At 43.9% G+C, this 20,133-nt stretch overlaps 2 protein-coding genes across 3 annotated transcripts in view; both read left to right on the plus strand.

Moving 5' to 3' along the window:
- Nucleotides 1-4,296, plus strand: part of LOC307170184 (complement factor H-like) — a 268,514-nt gene extending 264,218 nt beyond the window's left edge. Inside the window, exons 16-19 of one of the 2 annotated variants that reach the window (XM_079891230.1) lie at nucleotides 2,223-2,414; nucleotides 2,522-2,716; nucleotides 3,666-3,851; nucleotides 4,014-4,296. In XM_079891230.1, coding sequence (XP_079747356.1) covers nucleotides 2,223-2,414; nucleotides 2,522-2,716; nucleotides 3,666-3,851; nucleotides 4,014-4,207 — 767 coding nt within the window. In that variant the 3' untranslated portion in view covers nucleotides 4,208-4,296. The remainder of the gene's footprint in view (nucleotides 1-2,222; nucleotides 2,415-2,521; nucleotides 2,717-3,665; nucleotides 3,852-4,013) is intronic. The other variant, XM_079891231.1, reaches the window with a different exon arrangement.
- A 7,792-nt stretch (nucleotides 4,297-12,088) lies between these two features.
- The window catches only part of LOC307170201 (complement factor H-related protein 1-like), a 34,296-nt gene continuing 26,251 nt past the window's right edge, over nucleotides 12,089-20,133 (plus strand). Inside the window, exons 1-3 of the mRNA XM_079891259.1 lie at nucleotides 12,089-12,149; nucleotides 12,305-12,377; nucleotides 12,531-12,722. Coding sequence (XP_079747385.1) covers nucleotides 12,311-12,377; nucleotides 12,531-12,722 — 259 coding nt within the window. The 5' untranslated portion in view covers nucleotides 12,089-12,149; nucleotides 12,305-12,310. The remainder of the gene's footprint in view (nucleotides 12,150-12,304; nucleotides 12,378-12,530; nucleotides 12,723-20,133) is intronic.

Raw genomic sequence — 20,133 nt, forward strand, 5'->3', positions numbered from 1 at the left:
AGGAGTTGTCATTTTTCTTTACTAAGAGTAGGTCTGAAAGGTGTTGTGAATAACTTTTAAGAGAAACCTCCTAGCTAAAATCTTTTAGTGCGATTTAGGAGTACTCCTAGTGGTAAGATAAAATGCTTTGTGAATCCGGCCCCTGACCGCTACCATTTTGTTTATTTAAATGGAGAAAAATCGATCATAACTCCAGTAAACTATGGAGTGCCGCAGGGATCTGTGTTAGGCCCTCTATTATTCTCAATATATATGCTGCCACTTGGAAATATTATAAGGAAACATGGAATTAGTTTCCATTGTTATGCTGATGACACTCAAATCTATATTTCATCACGGCCAGATGAAAACGCTAAATTATCCAAATTGACAGAGTGTGTTAAAGATATAAAAGATTGGATGACGCGCAATTTTCTTTTATTAAATCCAGATAAGACAGAGGTAATACTTATCGGTTCAAAAAACCACCCACAAAACCTCTCACAATACAACTTTAACATAGTAGGATGTCCTGTTACTTCATCCTCTACAGTAAAAGACCTGGGTGTTATACTTGACTGCAACCTGTCTTTTGAAAATCATATTTTATATGTTACAAAAACAGCCTTTTTCCACCTTAGAAACATTGCTAAGCTACGTAATATGCTATCAGTTTCTGACGCAGAAAAGTTAGTTCATGCATTCATGACCTCGAGACTAGATTACTGTAATGCTTTATTAGCTGGTTGTCCTGCATCCTCAATAAACAAGCTACAGTTAGTCCAAAATGCTGCCGCTAGAGTTCTAACTAGATCAAGAAAATATGATCATATAACACCAATTTTATCATCACTACATTGGTTACCTATAAAGTCCCGTATTAATTACAAGGTATTGTTACTGACTTATAAAGCCCTAAACGGCTTAGCTCCAGTCTATTTAACCGATCTTCTATCGCCCTATAATCCATCGCGCTCTTTAAGGTCACTAAATTCGAGGCTTTTGGTCATACCTAGGATATCCAGATCCACCAAAGGAGGGAGAGCATTTTCACATTTAGCTCCAAAACTCTGGTTCGTTGCTCAGACTCGCTCTCCCAGTTTAAAACTAGATTAAAGACGCATCTCTTCAGCCAGGCATTCATATAATACTTTTAATCTTACAGTTAAATCCGGTCTCTAGTTCATAAACGCCAGAGGAGAACTGGCCCCCGACTGAGCCCGGGTTCTCCCAAGGTTTTTTTTTTCTCCATTAGGTCACCTGATGGAGTTTTTCGGTTCCTTGCCACTGTTGCCTTTGGCTTGCTCAGTTGGGGATATTTGGATATTTAATTTAACTAATCAATCAACGATACTATTGATCAGCATTACCAAACATGGACGTTCCATTAGAAACAAACATTGATGTATTGTTTTAATTTATTACTGTGAAGCTGCTTTGATACAACCTATGTTGTGAAAAGCGCTATATAAATAAACTTGACTTGACTTGACTTGACTTTCATTCACTGGCCATTCTGCTGGGTCAGAGCTTACCAAGATTTCACTGTGGTTAAACTTTCGGTGTGGCTGGTGATATATGTTCTTGTGTGATAACGGGATGAGAACCCATGGCTTCTCTTTGCTTCAAGTCATTTTCTTTTTTTTTGTAATGTGATGATCAGGATGTAGAATGAGGCGTAATAAATATTTTCTTGTACCGTGCATACCAAATTATATATTTTATATTTTGTCATCATATACATCGAAATATCATATAGATGATAATTTCGATCTTCAAAGTACCAATTTATAGAGACCAAACATAGTGTAGGTGAGGTTACATTGACAGTTGGTTCGATCATAAAATACACAGTATCAAAAATATATATATAATTAAAAGACACTACACAAGACAGTAAATCATTCACACAATGTTCTGGGATGCATGTTCATTTATATATATATAAATTAATGCAGGAAAGTCTTGCCTTACTTGGGGGGATGGGACCATAGATACCAGAGTGAGTTTTAAAGATTATTTGTTAAATATAACAAATTATTGTGTCTGAATTGTCTTACAACGTATTCTCCATCTTTAACTCAATACCGTATAACAAAAATGTAATTGTAATGCTAAACCACTAGCCTACTCGGTAGTACACAGTGAAAATCAGTAGTATAGTGAATCCAAAACACTGGGCCACATAAGGTATAACAGCTTCTGTGTGGATAAATATGTGATCAAATGTCTGCTTTCTCTAGAGGCAACGTGTTCTCTAAACACAAAAGTGGAAGACTTAAAAATAGAGCGCTCCCCTGATATTGAGGGTCCCGTCAAACATGGACACAAGTTAATATTTTCATGCAGTGGACAAGGGCTGATATTAAAAGGACAGAGAGAAATCACCTGTCAGCCAAGTGGAGAATGGGGCAGCCCTTTCCCTAAATGTGAAGGTAAGGACACAGAATGTAAAAGCCTTGGATTGGACAAAGATAGATCAATGATAGATCTGTTGTTCACATGGAGGATGCTTGATTTATCAAATCTTTATGTTCTTTAGAGGCAATGTGTGTTGCAAACCTGCCAGTAAACATGAGATCAGACGGACGCCCGGGGCCTAAGGTTTCAATCAGACCTGGACACACAATAACTCTTTCATGTGTTCAGAAAGGAACAAAATTACAAGGACAGAGTGAAATCTCCTGCTTGCCAAATGGACAATGGGACAAGCAATTTCCTAAATGTGTAGTAAGAGGTAAGGTTCACAGGTTTACTAGTCGAGTTTTTTGTAAGCAGCACTATTGCTCATAATAAAGTGTAGGTTCGCCGATTTTCAGCCCACTTTGTTTTGTTACATTGTCTGTAGTATATGTAAATGAACAATGTTTACTCTTTCTCTGTTTTACCTGGACAAAGAAATTCCACTTTATTCATCAGCAAAAGTCTGCTGGATGACGATAAAAACTCCAAGGCTTTTGTGAAAAGATCAGATTGTATTTCCGCATTTTTGTATTCCCGCCCACAAACAGTTGGACCGACAGAGGGTTATTAACAGAACGGTTATTATAAGAGTAGGTTTATCACTGAAATTTGTATGGTTGTCTACATTTTAAACAGCATTATGGTAAAAATGGATCACTGTGGAAACAGCTTTCTCTACACAACAGTGTATTCCTTCAGGGAGTTGGACAGAACTGATGGAACAGCAGTTTCTTTTAGTATTTCCCCCTCCGTTTGTCCTTAAACACTGTGTTCATAGTCATCCTGTTTGAAAGGGAAGCTACAGACATGGAGGTTTTTCAGTCGCTGTCGCTGTGTTCTAAGAAGTTGCTTTGGATCAGCAACCATCCAAAATAACCTTTGCACTAGCTCCAAGACGACGACTTTTGCATGGATAAATGCAACTTAAACTTTCTTCAGAATGTCTCATTTAGATCTAGTTTATATTATATTATATTATATTATATTACATTATATTATATTGAAAAATCCAACCCTGATCTCTTCAAAGCAGAAAGCCATTTTCTTCAAGCATTTTATTAAAATGACCTTATATTCTCACATTAATTTAATGTGCATTACATTAAAAACATGTTCTGTTGTTTAAGGCCATAAAAAATGCATCTGGCTGATATTGAGATGTGTTAATGCCACATTTACTTGGTGATCTAAAAACAAACAAAACATTTTTTCTTTGCCCTCAGGGAAATGTGAGCGACCACCACAAGTAGACTTTGCAGATACAACAGAAATGCCAAAACCTGAATACAATTCAGGGGAGAGAGTTGAATACGTCTGCTTTAATAAATACACACTGGTTCAGAGTCGCCCCTACTCCAAATACATGACCTGTGAACAAGGCGAATGGAGAGGGAATATTAAGTGTTTAAGTAAGTATGAACACTAAACCATACATCAAAGACACGTTCGGCTTTTCTTACTGTATTTGTTTATTATTATTTGTAAGTTTGATGTAATCTTGTAGTCTTGTAGTGCTGATGAATCAATGAATGTATATTGTAACAGTGACAGTGAGATGTTGTTTGTTTCAGAGCCTTGTTCAGTGACGGTGGAGGAAATGGATAAAAGAGGTATAAAGCTGCGATGGGCTGAACGGGAAAAGATATTCTCACCACATAAGGATAGAATCGAGTTTGCATGTCAGAGGGGCAAATATTTAATAGGCAGTATCCCCCTAGAACAATTCTGTAATGATGGAGAGATGAATTTGCCTGAGTGTGTGTGACAAGGAGAATAAAACATCACTGATGCATCAGCTGTACCACTGATAAAAAACATCAAAATAAACACTTTTTCCCAAGTCAGTTTCGTTGTTTGGGAATTCTTGCAATTAAAACTAAATAAATGATAAAAGCAACATTATGTATGAAAACAACATTAACTCATTCAATGCCAGCTAAGTGAGCATTTGTGTACAATGCAAAAAGCCTGTAAGACCAAAGAGAAAGCTGCAAATAATCAAGAGAGAGAGAGTGTGTGTGTGTGTGTGTGTGTGTGTGTGTGTGTATATATATATATATATATATATATATATATATATATATATGTATGTATGTATGTATGCATGTATATATATGTATGTGTGTGTATGTATATATATATATATATATATATATATATATATTGTCAGCCATACCCTCAGCACCAGATTCCTACACACGCTCCCAATCACCTGATTACTGATGAGCACTGCATCCAATCATCACTGCAACATAAAAGCACACTCACTTTAGTCCACTCTAGCCTGGTCTCATCGTTCTAACCTCAACACCTATACCCGACACCAACCTGTGGATACTTACCTGAACGTTCCAGTCTTGTGTCTGCTTCTCATCTCCAGTCTCCTGGTTCACCTGCCAGCCATCCTCTGCAACCACACCAAGATAAAAACTGTTGTATGTCAGTAAGAGCATATATCTTCCAACCAGATATTCACCTGCCATCTTGCATTTTATTTCTGAAGTTTCTGAGTTTAAGTCTGTGTGTATTTGCAAATATGAGGGGTAAGGAAATGCATGAGTTATTAAACTTTCTTTACTTTGTGCCATTTAATGAAATATGCTCTGGGATTCCTGTCGATTACAAATGTGACCACTGACATATTTATATGTATTCTGACCATGAGTTAGGAGCAATAATACATAAATAACAGAACATTTAATATTTATATTCATTAAACATCTGTATTGACATGTTTTCTATGCTTACAGAGCTGACAAGTCTATTTTAAATACATTAAAAAAAACGTCTCGGTTACGTATGTAACCCTCGTTCCCTGAGTAGGGAACGGAGACGTTACGTCGGATGACGACGAATGGGGTTTTGCTTAGAAATCCTATCATCTTCGAGTATTAAAGGAGAACTCCGGTCAATTTTAACATTGAGCTCATTTTTTTGTACATTTGGAGTGCTGTCAATACAGAGAACAACGACAAAAATCGGTGTTGCCTACACCGAGTTATTCTATTTTTAAAATTTGCACCCTGTTGACTTCAATAGGGCAAGTAGTAAGCCTGCTTTTTAGCCTCTTAACATCCTTTAAGTGTCATTACAAGTGCACAGAAAATGTGAGTGATTCCTTCCGAGTGAACACGGGTGGATCTGACTGCAGTAGATGTTAGAGATATTAATAAAAACGAAGTTAATTCAGCCAGCGCTCATACCTTTGTTTACATCCTGTTTTCGGTGGAAGGCCATAGTAATCGATTGTCGAGTTCACGCGCATATGTTTAGTTACCAATGATCACGCGCGTGAACTCGACAATCGATTACTATGGCCTTCCACCGAAAACAGGATGTAAACAAAGGTATGAGCGCTGGCTGAATTAACTTCGTTTTTATTAATATCTCTAACATCTACTGCAGTCAGATCCACCCGTGTTCACTCGGAAGGAATCACTCACATTTTCTGTGCACTTGTAATGACACTTAAAGGATGTTAAGAGGCTAAAAAGCAGGCTTACTACTTGCCCTATTGAAGTCAACAGGGTGCAAATTTTAAAAATAGAATAACTCGGTGTAGGCAACACCGTTTTTTGTCGTTGTTCTCTGTATTGACAGCACTCCAAATGTACAAAAAAATGAGCTCAATGTTAAAATTGACCGGAGTTCTCCTTTAAAACACGAGCCAATGGCAAAGAAATGCCATGGGTCTGCGGAATTTGCATAGCGTAACTCCGCCCCGCCCTGGGGGTATAAAGGAAGTCGCTGGCAACATGCAGATATGTCTTCGCTGAGGAGCCGAGACTGAACTCAGGCGTTCCAGCGGTACAGCGGAAGTGGCAGGGAGACGTAACGTCTCCGTTCCCTACTCAGGGAACGAGGGTTACATACGTAACCGAGACGTTCCCTTTCGTTGTCACTCCGAGTTACGTCGGATGACGACGAATGGGGTTCCCGTATAATCACGCCACCTCTCGACTGTCTTCCAGTGCCCTGCGTAAGTCTGAGCTCCCTGTCGTGAGACTAGCACGGACGAAGGAGTCCTACTTAACACAGGAATACCAAGGTACACTGGGAAGCATATCCAGTGGAAATATGCAATCATGCCCAACCTGAAGGGGGGGACTTGGAATACACATATGACCCCGAAGGGCTGCATACGGAGTAACACTGGGGTGTCCAGCCGCAGGTGGAATATTTCAACCCCAGGGGTGGCAAGGTGGCTTGCCAAGGGAAAGACACATGCTCAAAGAGGCTTACAGTGGAAATACACATGTGGGGGTCGCCCGAAGGGAACCATGCACATGGAGGCACCTAGCCAAGCGCGAAAGCTGCCAGTGGCATAACTCTGGCGTTGACGTCGTCAGTGCTGGAGGAGACTCAGGGCTTATGAGGCTCACCTGAGGAATATCGCACGTATCCCGTCCGTGGAGAGGAATGGCGAGCAAGCGAAGACACCTGAGCAGAATCTAGCACCGGCTAGTTGAAGCGAGTACATGAGAAGAAACTGGCTCTACTCGGAGATTGTAGAATCTCGCGAATGTGTTAGGTGTCGCCCAGCCTGCAGCTCTGCAGATGTCTGTTAGCGAGTCGCGCATGCGCTAGAGCCCAAGAGGATGCCACACTCCGAGTGGAGTGGGCCGTCACACCAAGGGGGCACGGTCGACCTTGCTGCTGGTAAGCGAAAGCAATGGCGTCCACTATCCAGTGAGACAACCTTTGCTTGGAGAGAGCCTTTCCCTTCAGCTTCCCACCATAACAGACAAAGAGCTGGTCTGAGGTCCTGAAACACTGCGTTCTGTCAACATAGGCACGAAGGGCGCGTACTGGACAGAGCAGTGCCAAGGCTGGGTCTGCCTCCTCCAAGGGCAGCGCTTGCAGGTTCACCACCTGATCTCGAAAGGGTGTGGTGGGAACCTTGGGCACATATCCAGGCCGGGGTCTCAGGATCACGTGAGAGTTAGCCGGCCCGAATTCCAGGCACGCTTCGTCAACCGAAAATGCCTGCAGGTCCCCTACCCTCTTGATGGAGGCCAATGCAACCAGGAGCGCTGTCTTCATTGACAGGAACTTAAGCTCCACTGATTGCAGAGGCTCAAAGGGAGCACTCTGCAGGGCAGTTAAAACCACTGAGAGGTCCCAAGAGGGTACGAGGGGAGGACGAGGAGGATTTAATCTCCTGGCTCCCCTCAGGAACCTGACGATCAGGTCGTGCTTTCCCAAGGACTTACCATCAACTGCGTCGTGATGTGCAGCAATGGCGGCAACATACACTTTCAGGGTGGAGGGAGACAGCCTTCGCTCCAACCCTTCTTGCAGGAAGGAAAGCACGACACTGATGGGGCATTTTGTGGGTTCTTGATGTTTAGAAGAACACCAGTTGATGAAGAGGTTCCACTTCAACGCATAGACATGTCTCGTGGACGATGCTCTAGCGGAAGTGATGGTAGCCACCACCGCTGGTGGTAGGGTACTCAAACCTGCCTCGTCCCGTCCAGGAGCCACACGTGGAGGTTCCAAAAACCGGGACGAGGGTGCCAAAGGGTGCCCCGTCCCTGAGAAAGGAGGTCCTTCCTCAGAGGAATTGGCCAGGGAGGTGCTGTCGCAAGGAGTATGAGTTATGACTCCATATGAGGAGGTGGCGGGCGAGTTGTGACATACGGCGGGAGCGCAGACCACCTTGATGGTTGATGTACGCTACTGTCGCGATATTGTCTGATCGGACTAATACGTGCTGACCCCTGATCAGCGCATGGAAGCGGTGCAGGGCGAGACGTACAGCCAGCAACTCGAGGCAATTGACATGCCATAGGCGCTGGGGTCCTGTCCAGGAGCCCGCGGCAGCATGTCCATTGCACATGGCGCCCCAGCCCGTGGTGGAGGCATCTGTTGAGACAACAACATGCCGGGAAACTCGTTCCAGGGGCACTCCGGCCCGTAGAAAGCTGAGGTTCGACCACGGGGTGAAGGTCTGACGGCAGGTCGGAGTCACTGGGACCCGGAGCTTGCCGTGTTGCCATGCCCACCTCGGGACTCGATCGCGAAGCCATAGCTGAAGCGGTCTCATATGAAGCAATCTGAGTGGCGTTACTGCGGCTGCGGATGCCATATGCCCCAGGAGCCTCTGAAATAATTTCAGTGGAACCGCACTCTTGCCCTCGAATTGGCGAAGACAAGTCAGCAGTGACTGCGCGCGCTCGCTCGTAAGCTGCGCGCACATGGCGACCGAGTCGATCTCCATACCGAGAAAAGAGATCCTCTGCACTGGGCAGAGTTTGCTCTTTTCCCAGTTGACCCGAAGGCCCAGACGGGCTAAGTGTTGGAGCACCAGATCCCTGTGTTCGCAAACCTGGTCTCGAGAGTGAGCTAGGATTAGCCAGTCGTCGAGATAGTTCAGGATGCGAACCCCGTGTTCCCGGAGGGGAACAAGGGCTGCCTCGACGACCTTCGTGAAGACGCGAGGAGACAGGGCTAGCCCGAAAGGGAGAACCGCGAACTGGTATGCCTGCCCCTCGAAAGCAAACCGTAGAAACGGTCTGTGTCGAGATAAAATGGAGACATGGAAGTAGGCGTCCTTCAGGTCGATCGCTGCAAACCAATCCTGTGGCCGCACACACTCGAAAATGCGTTTGGCCGTGAGCATCTTGAACGGCAGCCTGTGAAGGGAGCGGTTCAGGACGCGCAGGTCCAGGATCGGTCGTAACCCACCCGATTTCTTCAGAACAATGAAGTAAGGGCTGTAGAAGCCGGACCTCATTTCGGCTGGAGGGACAATCTCGATCGCACCCTTCGCCAGTAGGGTGGCGACCTCCGCTCTCATGACAGGGGCATTGCCACCGACCATAGTGAAGCGGACTCCGCTGTAGCGGGGAGGAGATCGCGCGAACTGAATCACGTAGCCGAGCCTGATGGTTCTCGCGACCCAGCGGGACAGTCTGGGAAGCTCTAGCCAGGCTTCCAGAAAGTGCACCAGCGGGGTCATACGAACCACAGACGTACCGTCGGGGGTGCAGCGAGGCGGAATGACCGGCCCAGGCGTGGGTGGCATAGCGGCCCGGTGCGGGGGCACGGTCATTAGCTGCGTCCTGCCAGAGGAGGCCAGGGGAGGACCAGCGTCCCACGGGGGCGTGCTCTGGCAGGGGTCTGGCGACAGAGGGGGATGAGAGGAGCGTGGCCCGTGGGCGGCGCGTGCTCTCATCCGCACACTCCGTGTGCTCAGAGATGGGATAGTGAGTTCTTTCTTTAACCATTTTAGGGTGCTGCCCGTCGAGGGACGAGCAGCGGGAATGGGAAAACCAAGGATTCTCCCCCGGCCCTCCACCGGGGGAAGGAGCGGCCCTGCTACCGGCTCCTGTACAGAACTCATCGCCATCTCTGAGCAGCCCGTCTCAGGAGCGCCGCTTAGCCTGGCGTTTAGCGGGGCGCGGGGCGGGAGAGGGCTGTGGCGCCTTCCTACGGCTTCCTCTACGACGCGACCCGGGAGCAGCGGACTGCTGGGGCCGATCGGGAGGGGCGGGAACCGCAGGAGGGCGCCCTCGGCGGCGAGCGGGCTGAGGCACCTGTGCCGACGGCTGCGCCGCCGAAGCAGCGGGCCGCCGGGGCAGGACATGTTTTAAAGCCTCAGTCTGCTTCTGGGCAGTCGAGAACTGCTGGGCAAAATCCTCGACTGCACCGCCGAATAGGCCAGCCTGGGATATGGGGGTGTCGAGGAACCGGGTCCGCTCGGCCTCCCGCATATCAGCCAGGTTTAGCCATAGGTGTCGCTCCTGGACCACCGAAGTGGCCATCACCTGACCCAGCGAGCGTGCGGTCACCTTCGTCGCTCGGAGAGCAAGGTCGGTGGCGGCACGCAACTCATCAAAGAGTGCTGGGTCAGACCACCCCTCGTGCATATCACGCAACATCTGGGCCTGGTAGACCTGCAGAGTCGCCATGGCATGCAGTGAGGAGGCCGCCGTCCCCGCAGCACTGTAGGCCTTCGCCACAAGAGTGGAAGAGAACCTACAGGCCTTGGAGGGGTGCTTTGGGTCCCCGCGGGAAGAAGCACTCTGAGGACACAGCTGCATCGCAACAGAGCGTTCAACCTGGGGAACCCCAGTGTACCCTTTGGCGGCCGCCTGATCAAGGGGAGGCAAGGCGGAGGCGGTCGCCGAGCGATCACGGGAAGACAATGGTGCCTTCCAGGACCTCGTGACCTCCTCATGCACATCCGGGAAAAAAGGCATTGGGGTTGGCCGCCGACGCGGATCAGCAGCCGCACCCAAAAACCAATCGTCCAGCCGCGAACGAACCGGCCCAGGTGGCGGGGACCACTCAAGACCGATCGCCGCGGCTCCCCGGGAAAGCATGGCCGTCATCTCGGGATCAGACTCGGACAATGCTGGGACACCCGAGGGTGGCAGCACAGCCGAATCCTCACTTCCCGAGGACTCCTGCCCACCTTGTGATGCAGCGATCGACATCACGTCATCCTCTGGAGCGCCGAATGAAACTCGTGGCAAGTCCGAGGACTGTAGAGCGGTTTCCACGCGGACACTCGCGGGTTGCACGGGAACAGAGGGAAGTGTGGAGCGTGGAATAGTCGGCGCTTTGTTCCACACTGTAACCCTCAGATCACCCTGGCCGCCAGCCGAAGTACCAGCCCTCTCGGGACCAGTAGATCGGGGTGCGGATGAGGGGACTCTCACATGAAGATCATTGAGTCTCGATCTCAACCGTGCGATGGGCATGTTCCCGCAGTGGGAACATGACTCATCCACAAACGCTGCCTTAGCGTGCTCGACACCCAGACACACAAGACAGCGATTGTGCCCATCAGAGTCAGACACGAATAGACCGCAACCAGAAGTGCACGGGCGAGGCATCTTTAAAAAGACGTGCCGCGTGCAATGCTCTTTTGTGAAAGGAGATTTCTCCGCAGAGTGTTGAAGCGACCAGGGAGAGACAAACAAACTCTGGCAAATCACTGCAAAGATCAGCAGGGAATGTGCACTCGCTGGAACTCGCTGTCACACCAACACCTGGAGAGAGGCTCGTCTCGAAGAGATGAAGAGATAAACTCAGGATTTGGCTGTGGAGTGAAGTACATCAACTTGGCTCCGAAGCGAAAACATATCTGCATGTTGCCAGCGACTTCCTTTATACCCCCAGGGCGGGGCGGAGTTACGCTATGCAAATTCCGCAGACCCATGGCATTTCTTTGCCATTGGCTCGTGTTTTAATACTCGAAGATGATAGGATTTCTAAGCGAAACCCCATTCGTCGTCATCCGACGTAACTCGGAGTGACAACGAAAGGGAACTAATTATTCATAAAGAGAAAATTTTGGTCACAAATAGAATTAAATAGATTAAATTGCAAAACTCCAGCTAATATTAACGCACAAACATAGACCAAGTTACAGTTCTGTGCTGTTTAAGCTCAGAACATTTTTGTGAGTCTTTTTGCATTCAAACTCAATAGTTTAATAGGAACGTGAATTTGTGCATGACATCTATTTAGTTATATTATTGTCTCAAATAATGCAAAATTTCAGATTTCGCCCTTAAATAAAAGAACACTGTTAAGTTTTCATATAGCCTAATCATTGGGGGTGGAGCTGAGTCCTGTTTGAATGGGCAGAAGGAAGGGGGAGATTTATCTCTTTATCTACATTACACAGACTTCAAAGATTCATATCGCAACTGGTCTTAAGACTGTTCGTGAACAAATCTTTTGGAAAACAGGTAATATCAGAATTTTTCATTCATACTATTTTAGGTTTAGTGCTAAAAAAATATATAGGAAATAAGGAAAGTGTAATTCTTTAAATACTCCATGTTCAGTCGATTCTGTTTATTAGTGTTGTAAACTGTACTAAGCAATCTTTCATGTTTTACAGCTTAAAATGAAATATTTTAAGAGAGTTCTCTTTCTTCTATTAACGATCGTGGATGTCTCAACAAATGCTCAAGGTAACACAATACAAAAAATAGCATGTTTTTTAATATATTTTCCCCCCTTTTCATGCCATTAGTTTATGTGAGATACAATTAAACTGCTCTTTATTCCAGTAAAACTATAACATCTCTTTTTATATTGATTGAATTGTATTTCTTCTTCTACAGAAGTAACATGTGAGGGCGAACAGCTCATCAATGTTGACATTTTAATTGGACATCCAGGTACCGTTTCACCTTATAAACCTGGACATATCTTAGTTTTTCGATGCACAGATGTGAACTTGAAGATGTACGGCCAACGCACAATTGAATGCCTGTCAAGTGGAAAATGGGATAACCCATATCCAAAATGTGGAGGTATGAAGAGATACTACAGTAATATATATTTGCTTTAAATATTTAAGGTTTGTTTTAACTAATGAAATGTGTTTTTTTATAATGTTGAAAAAATATCATTGTAATTTATATAAAACAATTAATGCATTATTTTATGCTTTATTCATTAAAACATCTACCATTCAATACACGCACACATGAACTCTGTCCCAAACTGGCAAATACTTTAAGATTTTGTTTGCTGTCATATTTTATCTCTTAGTGTGAGTTAATTAACAACTAACTAGCCTCAGTCTACACTACACAATGAAAGTAAAAAAAACAAAAAAAATGAGATGCTGGTGCGATTGGAAATTTACCAGATAGCCTATTGTGGTTGCAGGGCAAATTTAATTTTGTGAACTAGCCTAATATGATTTTCACCTTTGAAAAAAAATCTGTAGGTCTGATAGTTGACATTGTATATTAAGAAATATGACATATATTCTCATAAATTGATAAGTCCGGATAAGGACACTGCAGTGAGCATGTCCTCTAAAAACAACAGTGGAAGACTTAATAATGGAGCAATTCCCTGAACTCAAGGGTCCAGTTAAACCTGGACACGGTTTTATATTTTCATGCATAAAATTCTAATGTGGTTCTAAAATTATATTCATTCAGACCTGGACACACAATAACTCTTTCATGTGTTGGGAAGGGATCGAAATTACAAGGACAGAGTAAAACCACTTGCTTGTCCCATTTCATAAATGTGTAAGAGATAAGGTCACATTATGTAAAAGCATTTAATTAGTTGTCAGTACTTTTACATCACGTTTTTTTGGAATGTAACTCATTGGCATGCAAGTCTCTCTTGACTTGGACCAGCATGCAACATAGTTATGCACTAGCAATGTGACAGCGGGTTTTGCATGGATAAACCACTTGAATTTTCTTCAGAAAAACTAAAGGGTCAAAAGTGGGTTTTCACAGAAGAACCATTTTTGGTTCCCCAAAAGACCTTTCAGTGAACAGTTCTTAAAAGTACCCATTTTTCTTAGTGTGAAGATCTGAAAAATCTGAAGAACCATTTTCCACTATAAAGAATCTTTTGTGGGATGGAAAGGTTCTGTGGATGTTAAAGGTTCTTCATGGAGCCAGATGTCAGTAAAGAAGCTTTATTTTTAAGAGTGTAAAGGGTGGGTGCATTAGTCTCATATTTACTTATACTAAAACACAAACACAAAAATTCAGGTAACATCAGATTGAAAAATGTAGTTATGCTAAACCACTACTCAGTAGTACACAGTGCAAAATCAGTAGTATAGTGAATCCAAAACACTGGGCCACATAAATTATAAATTATTCTCTGTGGATAAATATGTGATCAAATGTCTGCTTTCTCTAGAGCAGTGTTCTTCAACCCTGCTCCTGAAGGACCCCTAACACTGCACGTTCCCTTTCGAAAGGGAACTCTACACTACGTCAATGACGCTTTGGGGAACGCCTCAGGCGTGACAGGTGTCTGAAATCAATATCAACTCACGGCAATCATGTTAACCGGCGACAGCCCGTGAATCATTAGCGTGAATGATTAACGCGCGACCTGGATGTATATAAGGGCGCCTTGCAAACATGACAATATCTTTTCGTCTGAAGGGACTGTTTTGTCTGGTTTAATGTCAAGCGAGTTAACGGCAATTGAGAGAAAATGAAGCGCACACTTAAGGCAAGTCCTAAGGTAAAGAATTTCATTAAATGTGTCGACCCATGCCCAAGGTTTTTGTCACTGGGTGACACACATGAAATGTGCGTTTTCTGTCTGGGTGAAGAGCACGCATGGGACGCTCTCGAGGGAGCGTCCTGTGCAAACTGTGAGCGTTTGCCTATGAGAACGCTCCGCTCACGTCTGGCTCTCTTCTCGAGGGAAGAGAGCTCAGCATCTGGACCTGGTGGTTCGGGTCCCGCTCGTGCCGAGGCAGAGCAGCGACTCGCTTCATGGGGCTCCCAGATGGAGCTCGTTGACAGTCTTGAGAAGTGTGTAAACCTCTCAGACGCATCATCGACTGGCGAGATCGAGCTGCAGGTGGATGACGGAGACGATTCTCCTACTGGTACTGCAGCAAGTGCTCTTCAGGACCATAGACTGTAAAAAAATATGGACGTAGTGTCCGTGACGTCACCCGTAGGTTTCTGAAGAGCATTTTTGAAGCCTAAAGTGGGCGGAGCCGGCCGTCGCCATCTTGGCTTTGCGTCACTCCCGGATAACAGAAAATAGGCAAACAGGCGGGGCGTGAGTGGAGCTGAGGAGCTATCTGAAATCACCTAGCTCGACGTGATCGAGTTAGCTGATGATGTAAAGCCAATTAAACGTTCCTATTTTTGCCCTTCGAAATATTATAATAGTTAAAAGACATGGCTACAAGTGAGACTGTGTATTACTTCGAGAGTGTTTGTGTATGAAGGTGATTTATGTGCATACATGTCCGTCACTCTTTCATGGTCCGTCAGCGCGGCATCGCTCAAGTTCGTAGAGAGCTTATTCAGTCCATTTTAAATTCTGATGTTGGCCGTCTCTCAAATGGGTTATGGTTTAACCGTTAAACCATAGATATATTGCCTTTGAAGTGCAAGTAAATGTGCTAGAAAATCCGCGCTCATTCATGTGCATTTATTGCATGGACGGAAAAGCGCCGACGCCTGCATGATTTCATCTGACGGCACATAAGCATATAATCCATCTGTTCCGTGAGAGCAGAACGAACGAGCATTTATTGACGTTTTAAATGTGAAAACCCCAAAAAGCAACGAAATTGCCAGACATCCATTAGTGCATGTTCACGGAGGAAAACAACTGAAATACAGCTCTGGTTTTTCTCTCGAACGATAACGACGGAATCCAAAGACGTGGGCTTTGTAACGTTACCCAAGTATTAAATTGTATGAAATAATAATCCCGAAAAAAAGCACAAACACTGCAGAGAAAGCAAGTTCAGCAGCTAACATTGCTGAGGTGAAGTGACGGCTAGTAACAGCAGACAAACGGCTAGCACTGACAGCGGCAATCCATCTGTCACTCAAGTAGCTTGGCCACACCCTTAAATTTAAATATTAATCAACTAAACGGACGAGTTATAAAATAATTCACCCCCCTCACAGTTGTTATGAAGGGCAAAATGAGCTGTATAGACCAAATCCACATACAGACACCAGGCTTTAAACACGTTTTTTTCAGCTGTAAAATTTGGCATTTTAACATGGAGGAGATACAGATTTGACTCACTTCTGACAACAGCCTCAAGCGGCCAGTCAACGAATTGCAGTTTAACTCACTTCCGTGTTGGTTTCAAGAGAGAGACGGGGAGGTTGCCGCTTTAGGCGGCGAGCTACATAGGCCTACCGTGCACCCCCCCCACCTCCCAACAAAACCATACTTTTTTAAAAGGTCTGGATGTGTAGAATATGAATCTGAATGTTAACATTGAAAATTTTGGGTTGCACTACCTGTTTTAGCCCTGTGAATAGGGAAACCCTAAAAAAACGATTTTAAGCAATTTTAACACATCGAGATTGTCCTAGTCAATCAGAACAGCTTTTAGGTGACCCAATACACACTCAAACTTAACATATGATGACTTAGGTCAAATACCTACCATGCTGCTTATTGGTAGGTGTCTAAAATTAACATAGGTAAGGCTTTATGTCGATATAATGAGCCCATTTCAAGGCCACGACCTAGATTCGCCTATCATGCACCCCAACCCCCTCCCCTGAAAAAAAATCATGCTTTTCTGAAAGGTCTGTATGTGTAGAATATGAATCTGAATGTTAACATTGACATTGTTGGGATACACTAACTGTTTTAGCCCTGTGAATAGGGAAACCCTAATAAACGATTTTAACACGTCGAGATTGGCCTAGTCAATCAGAACAGCTTTTAGGTGACCCAATACTCTTACTACACTAAATTGATAATTACTTTAAATAGTTGTTTTTAATTATTTTTAATTTAATATGGTTAAGGCCTTGTATGGATATAATCGATCAAGGACCATTTCCATAGCATCAGTTAATATGCTAACGTGCTAACATTCCAACCCTCATTACCCTTTCCATCGAAGTAATTTCATTGACAAATCAGAAACCTGTCTGGGTTGTTCATCCAATGACAAAATAAGATATTTTTTTAATTTTCATTAACAGTTTCCTCTGTGTCAGGCAGACTGTCCTGAAAGACTGTTCTTACTCACACAGACAGATACTCCAAGTCTGCATCCTCTGCCTATACAGCAAGAAATTTGTTTCACTGAATTGCTCGATGTTTGAATATTTTAGTTTACAATTTAATATAATTGACCCCTCTTACTACACTACATTGATGCTTACTTTAAATATTTGTTTTTAATTATTTTAGATTACATTTGATAGATTGATAGATATATACTTTATTCATCCCAAAGGGAAATTTTAGACGTCCAGTAGCTTATACACACACACACACACACACACACACACACACACACACACCTCACACACATAGATAATCTAGTCGGTTATGTAGTTGGTTTCTTCAACATAGTTGAACTGCTCAGTTATGCCTGAGTAAAGACATGAGTCAGTGGGCCAAGTGACTGCAGGTCCTTCAAGGCATAGGGTATGTCATGGGACAAAACCAAAGTCCAGATGCATTGTGCATGTCCCTGGTCTTGTATATAGACCACTCTTGCAATTATGGGCAAACGTAGATTCTGATGCAAGATTAGCCAGAATGAAAGAAATACGTGACAAGAGATTAACTGAACCACTGGAATCTGCTCACAGAATGACTGTAACCTGTGAACTTATACCAGACACTATTACAGAAGGTGATGGATATCACAGAGAATGCTACCAAAGATTCACCATGAATCTCAAAAGACTCGACCAGAAGCCTGAACTATTAGCAGCAAGTTCAAGGCAAAGTCAGAGGGCCTCAACTGGTGACAAGGTGCTCTTCACACCTGACTGTATATTCTGCAACTCAATTACACGGAAGAAGGTACAAAAGAAAGGGATATGGACGAATGAGGGGTTAAGAGAGTTTGAGTGTGATGGGTGGAGAACAGTCCTCAAAGTTGCAGAACAAAAATTTGATGAAAATTTGCTTCGCAGAATTAGAGGAAAGGATCTATTTGCTACAGAAGCTAAATACCACAAATCCTGTAGAGTCCAATATACACAAAATTTAGAAAAATGGAGAAGTGCAAGCAAACAAATCCAACTAGTAGAAGCTCACGGTGAGGCATTTGGTGCTGAGGCAAGTTTGTGCATCCTAGATGAGCTATGTAGATTTTGGTCAGATCAGTCAATTTCATCATTTTGTTGCTGCCGATGATTTCCTTGTCAATAACTCGAGATACAGCACCAAATGTCTCACCGTGAGCTTCTACTATTTGGATTTGTTTGGCCTTGTTTTCTGTGCTTGCACTTCTCAATTTTTCTAAATTTTGTGTATATTGGACTCTACAGGATTTGTGGTACAGTGGGGCAAAAAAGTATTTAGTCAGCCACCAATTGTCCAAGTTCTCCCACTTAAAAAGATGAGAGAGGCCTGTAATTTTCATCATAGGTACACTTCAACTATGAGAGACAAAATGAGAAAAAAAATCCAGAAAATCACATAGTAGGATTTTTAATGAATTAATTGGTAAATTCCTCTGTAAAATAAGTATTTGGTCACCTACAAACAAGCAAGATTTCTGGTTCTCACAGACCTGTAACTTCTTCTTTAAGAGGCTCCTCTGTCCTCCACTCGTTACCTGTATTAATGGCACCTGTTTGAACTCGTTTTAAGTATAAAAGACACCTGTCCACAACCTCAAACAGTCACACTCCAAACTCCACTATGGCCAAGACCAAAGAGCTGTCAAAGGACACCAGAAACAAAATTGTAGACCTGCACCAGGCTGGGAAGACGGAATCTGCAATAGGTAAGCAGCTTGGTGTGAAGAAATCAACTGTGGGAGCAAATATTAGAAAATGGAAGACATACAAGACCACTGATAATCTCCCTCGATCTGGGGCTCCACGCAAGATCTCACCCCGTGGGGTCAAAATTATCACAAGAACGGTGAGCAAAAATTCCAGAACCACACGGGGGGACCTAGTGAATGACCTGCAGAGAGCTGGGACCAAAGTAACAAAGGCTACAATCAGTAACACACTACGCTGCCAGGGACTCAAATCCTGCAGTGCCAGACGTGTCCCCCTGCTTAAGCCAGTACATGTCCAGGCCAGTCTGAAGTTTGCTAGAGAGCATTTGGATGATCCAGAAGAGGATTGAGAGAATGTCATATGGTCAGATGAAACCAAAATAGAACTTTTTGGTAAAAACTCAAGTCGTGTTTGGAGGAGAAAGAACACCATACCTACTGTGAAGCATGGGGGTGGAAACATCATGCTTTGGGGCTGTTTTTCTGCAAAGGTACCAGGACGACTGATCCATGTAAAGGAAAGAATGAATGGGGCCATGTATCGTGAGATTTTGAGTGAAAACATCCTTCCATCATCAAGGGCATTGAAGATGAAACGTGGCTGGGTCTTTCAGCAAGACAATGATCCCAAACACACCGCCCGGGCAACAAAGGAGTGGTTTTGTAAGAAGCATTTAAAGGTCCTGGAGTGGCCCAGCCAGTCTCCAGATCTCAACCCCATAAAAAAATCTTTGGAGGGAGTTGAAAGTCCGTGTTGCCCAGAGACAGCCCCAAAACATCACTGCTGAGGAGATCTGTATGGAGAAATGGGCCAAAATACCAGCAACAGTGTGTGAAAACCTTGTGAAGACTTACAGAAAACGTTTGACCTCTGTCATTGCCAACAAAGGGTATATAACAAAGTATTGAGATTAACTTTTGTTATTGACCAAATACTTATTTTCCACCATAATTTGCAAATAAATTCTTTAAAAATCCTACAATGTGATTTTCTGGACTTTTTTTCTCTCATTTTGTCTCTCATAGTTGAAGTGTATCTATGATGAAAATTACATGCCTCTCTCATCTTTTTAAGTGGGAGAACTTGCACAATTGGTGGCTGACTAATTACTTTTTTGCCCCACTGTATTTATTTTCTGTATCAAATATTTGGTAGCATTCTCTGTGATATCCATCACCTTCTGTAATGGTGTCTGGTATAAGTTCACAGGTTACATTCATTCTGTGAGCAGATTCCAGTGGTTCAGTTAATCTCTTGTCACGTATTTCTTTCATTCTGGCTAATCTTGCATTATATCCATAATATATTTTATAAAGGATATTATTTTATATCCATACAAGGCCTTAACTATATTAAATTAAAAATAATTAAAAACAACTATTTAAAGTAACTATCAATGTAGTAAGAGGGGTCAATTATATTAAATAAAGATGGGGAGGGTGAGGAGGAGCTGTGAATAATTTCGTAGTCAGCTTTG

This window comes from Squalius cephalus (genome assembly GCF_949319135.1).
Source record: "Squalius cephalus genome assembly, chromosome: 13".
Classification (NCBI taxonomy): Eukaryota; Metazoa; Chordata; class Actinopteri; order Cypriniformes; family Leuciscidae; genus Squalius; species Squalius cephalus.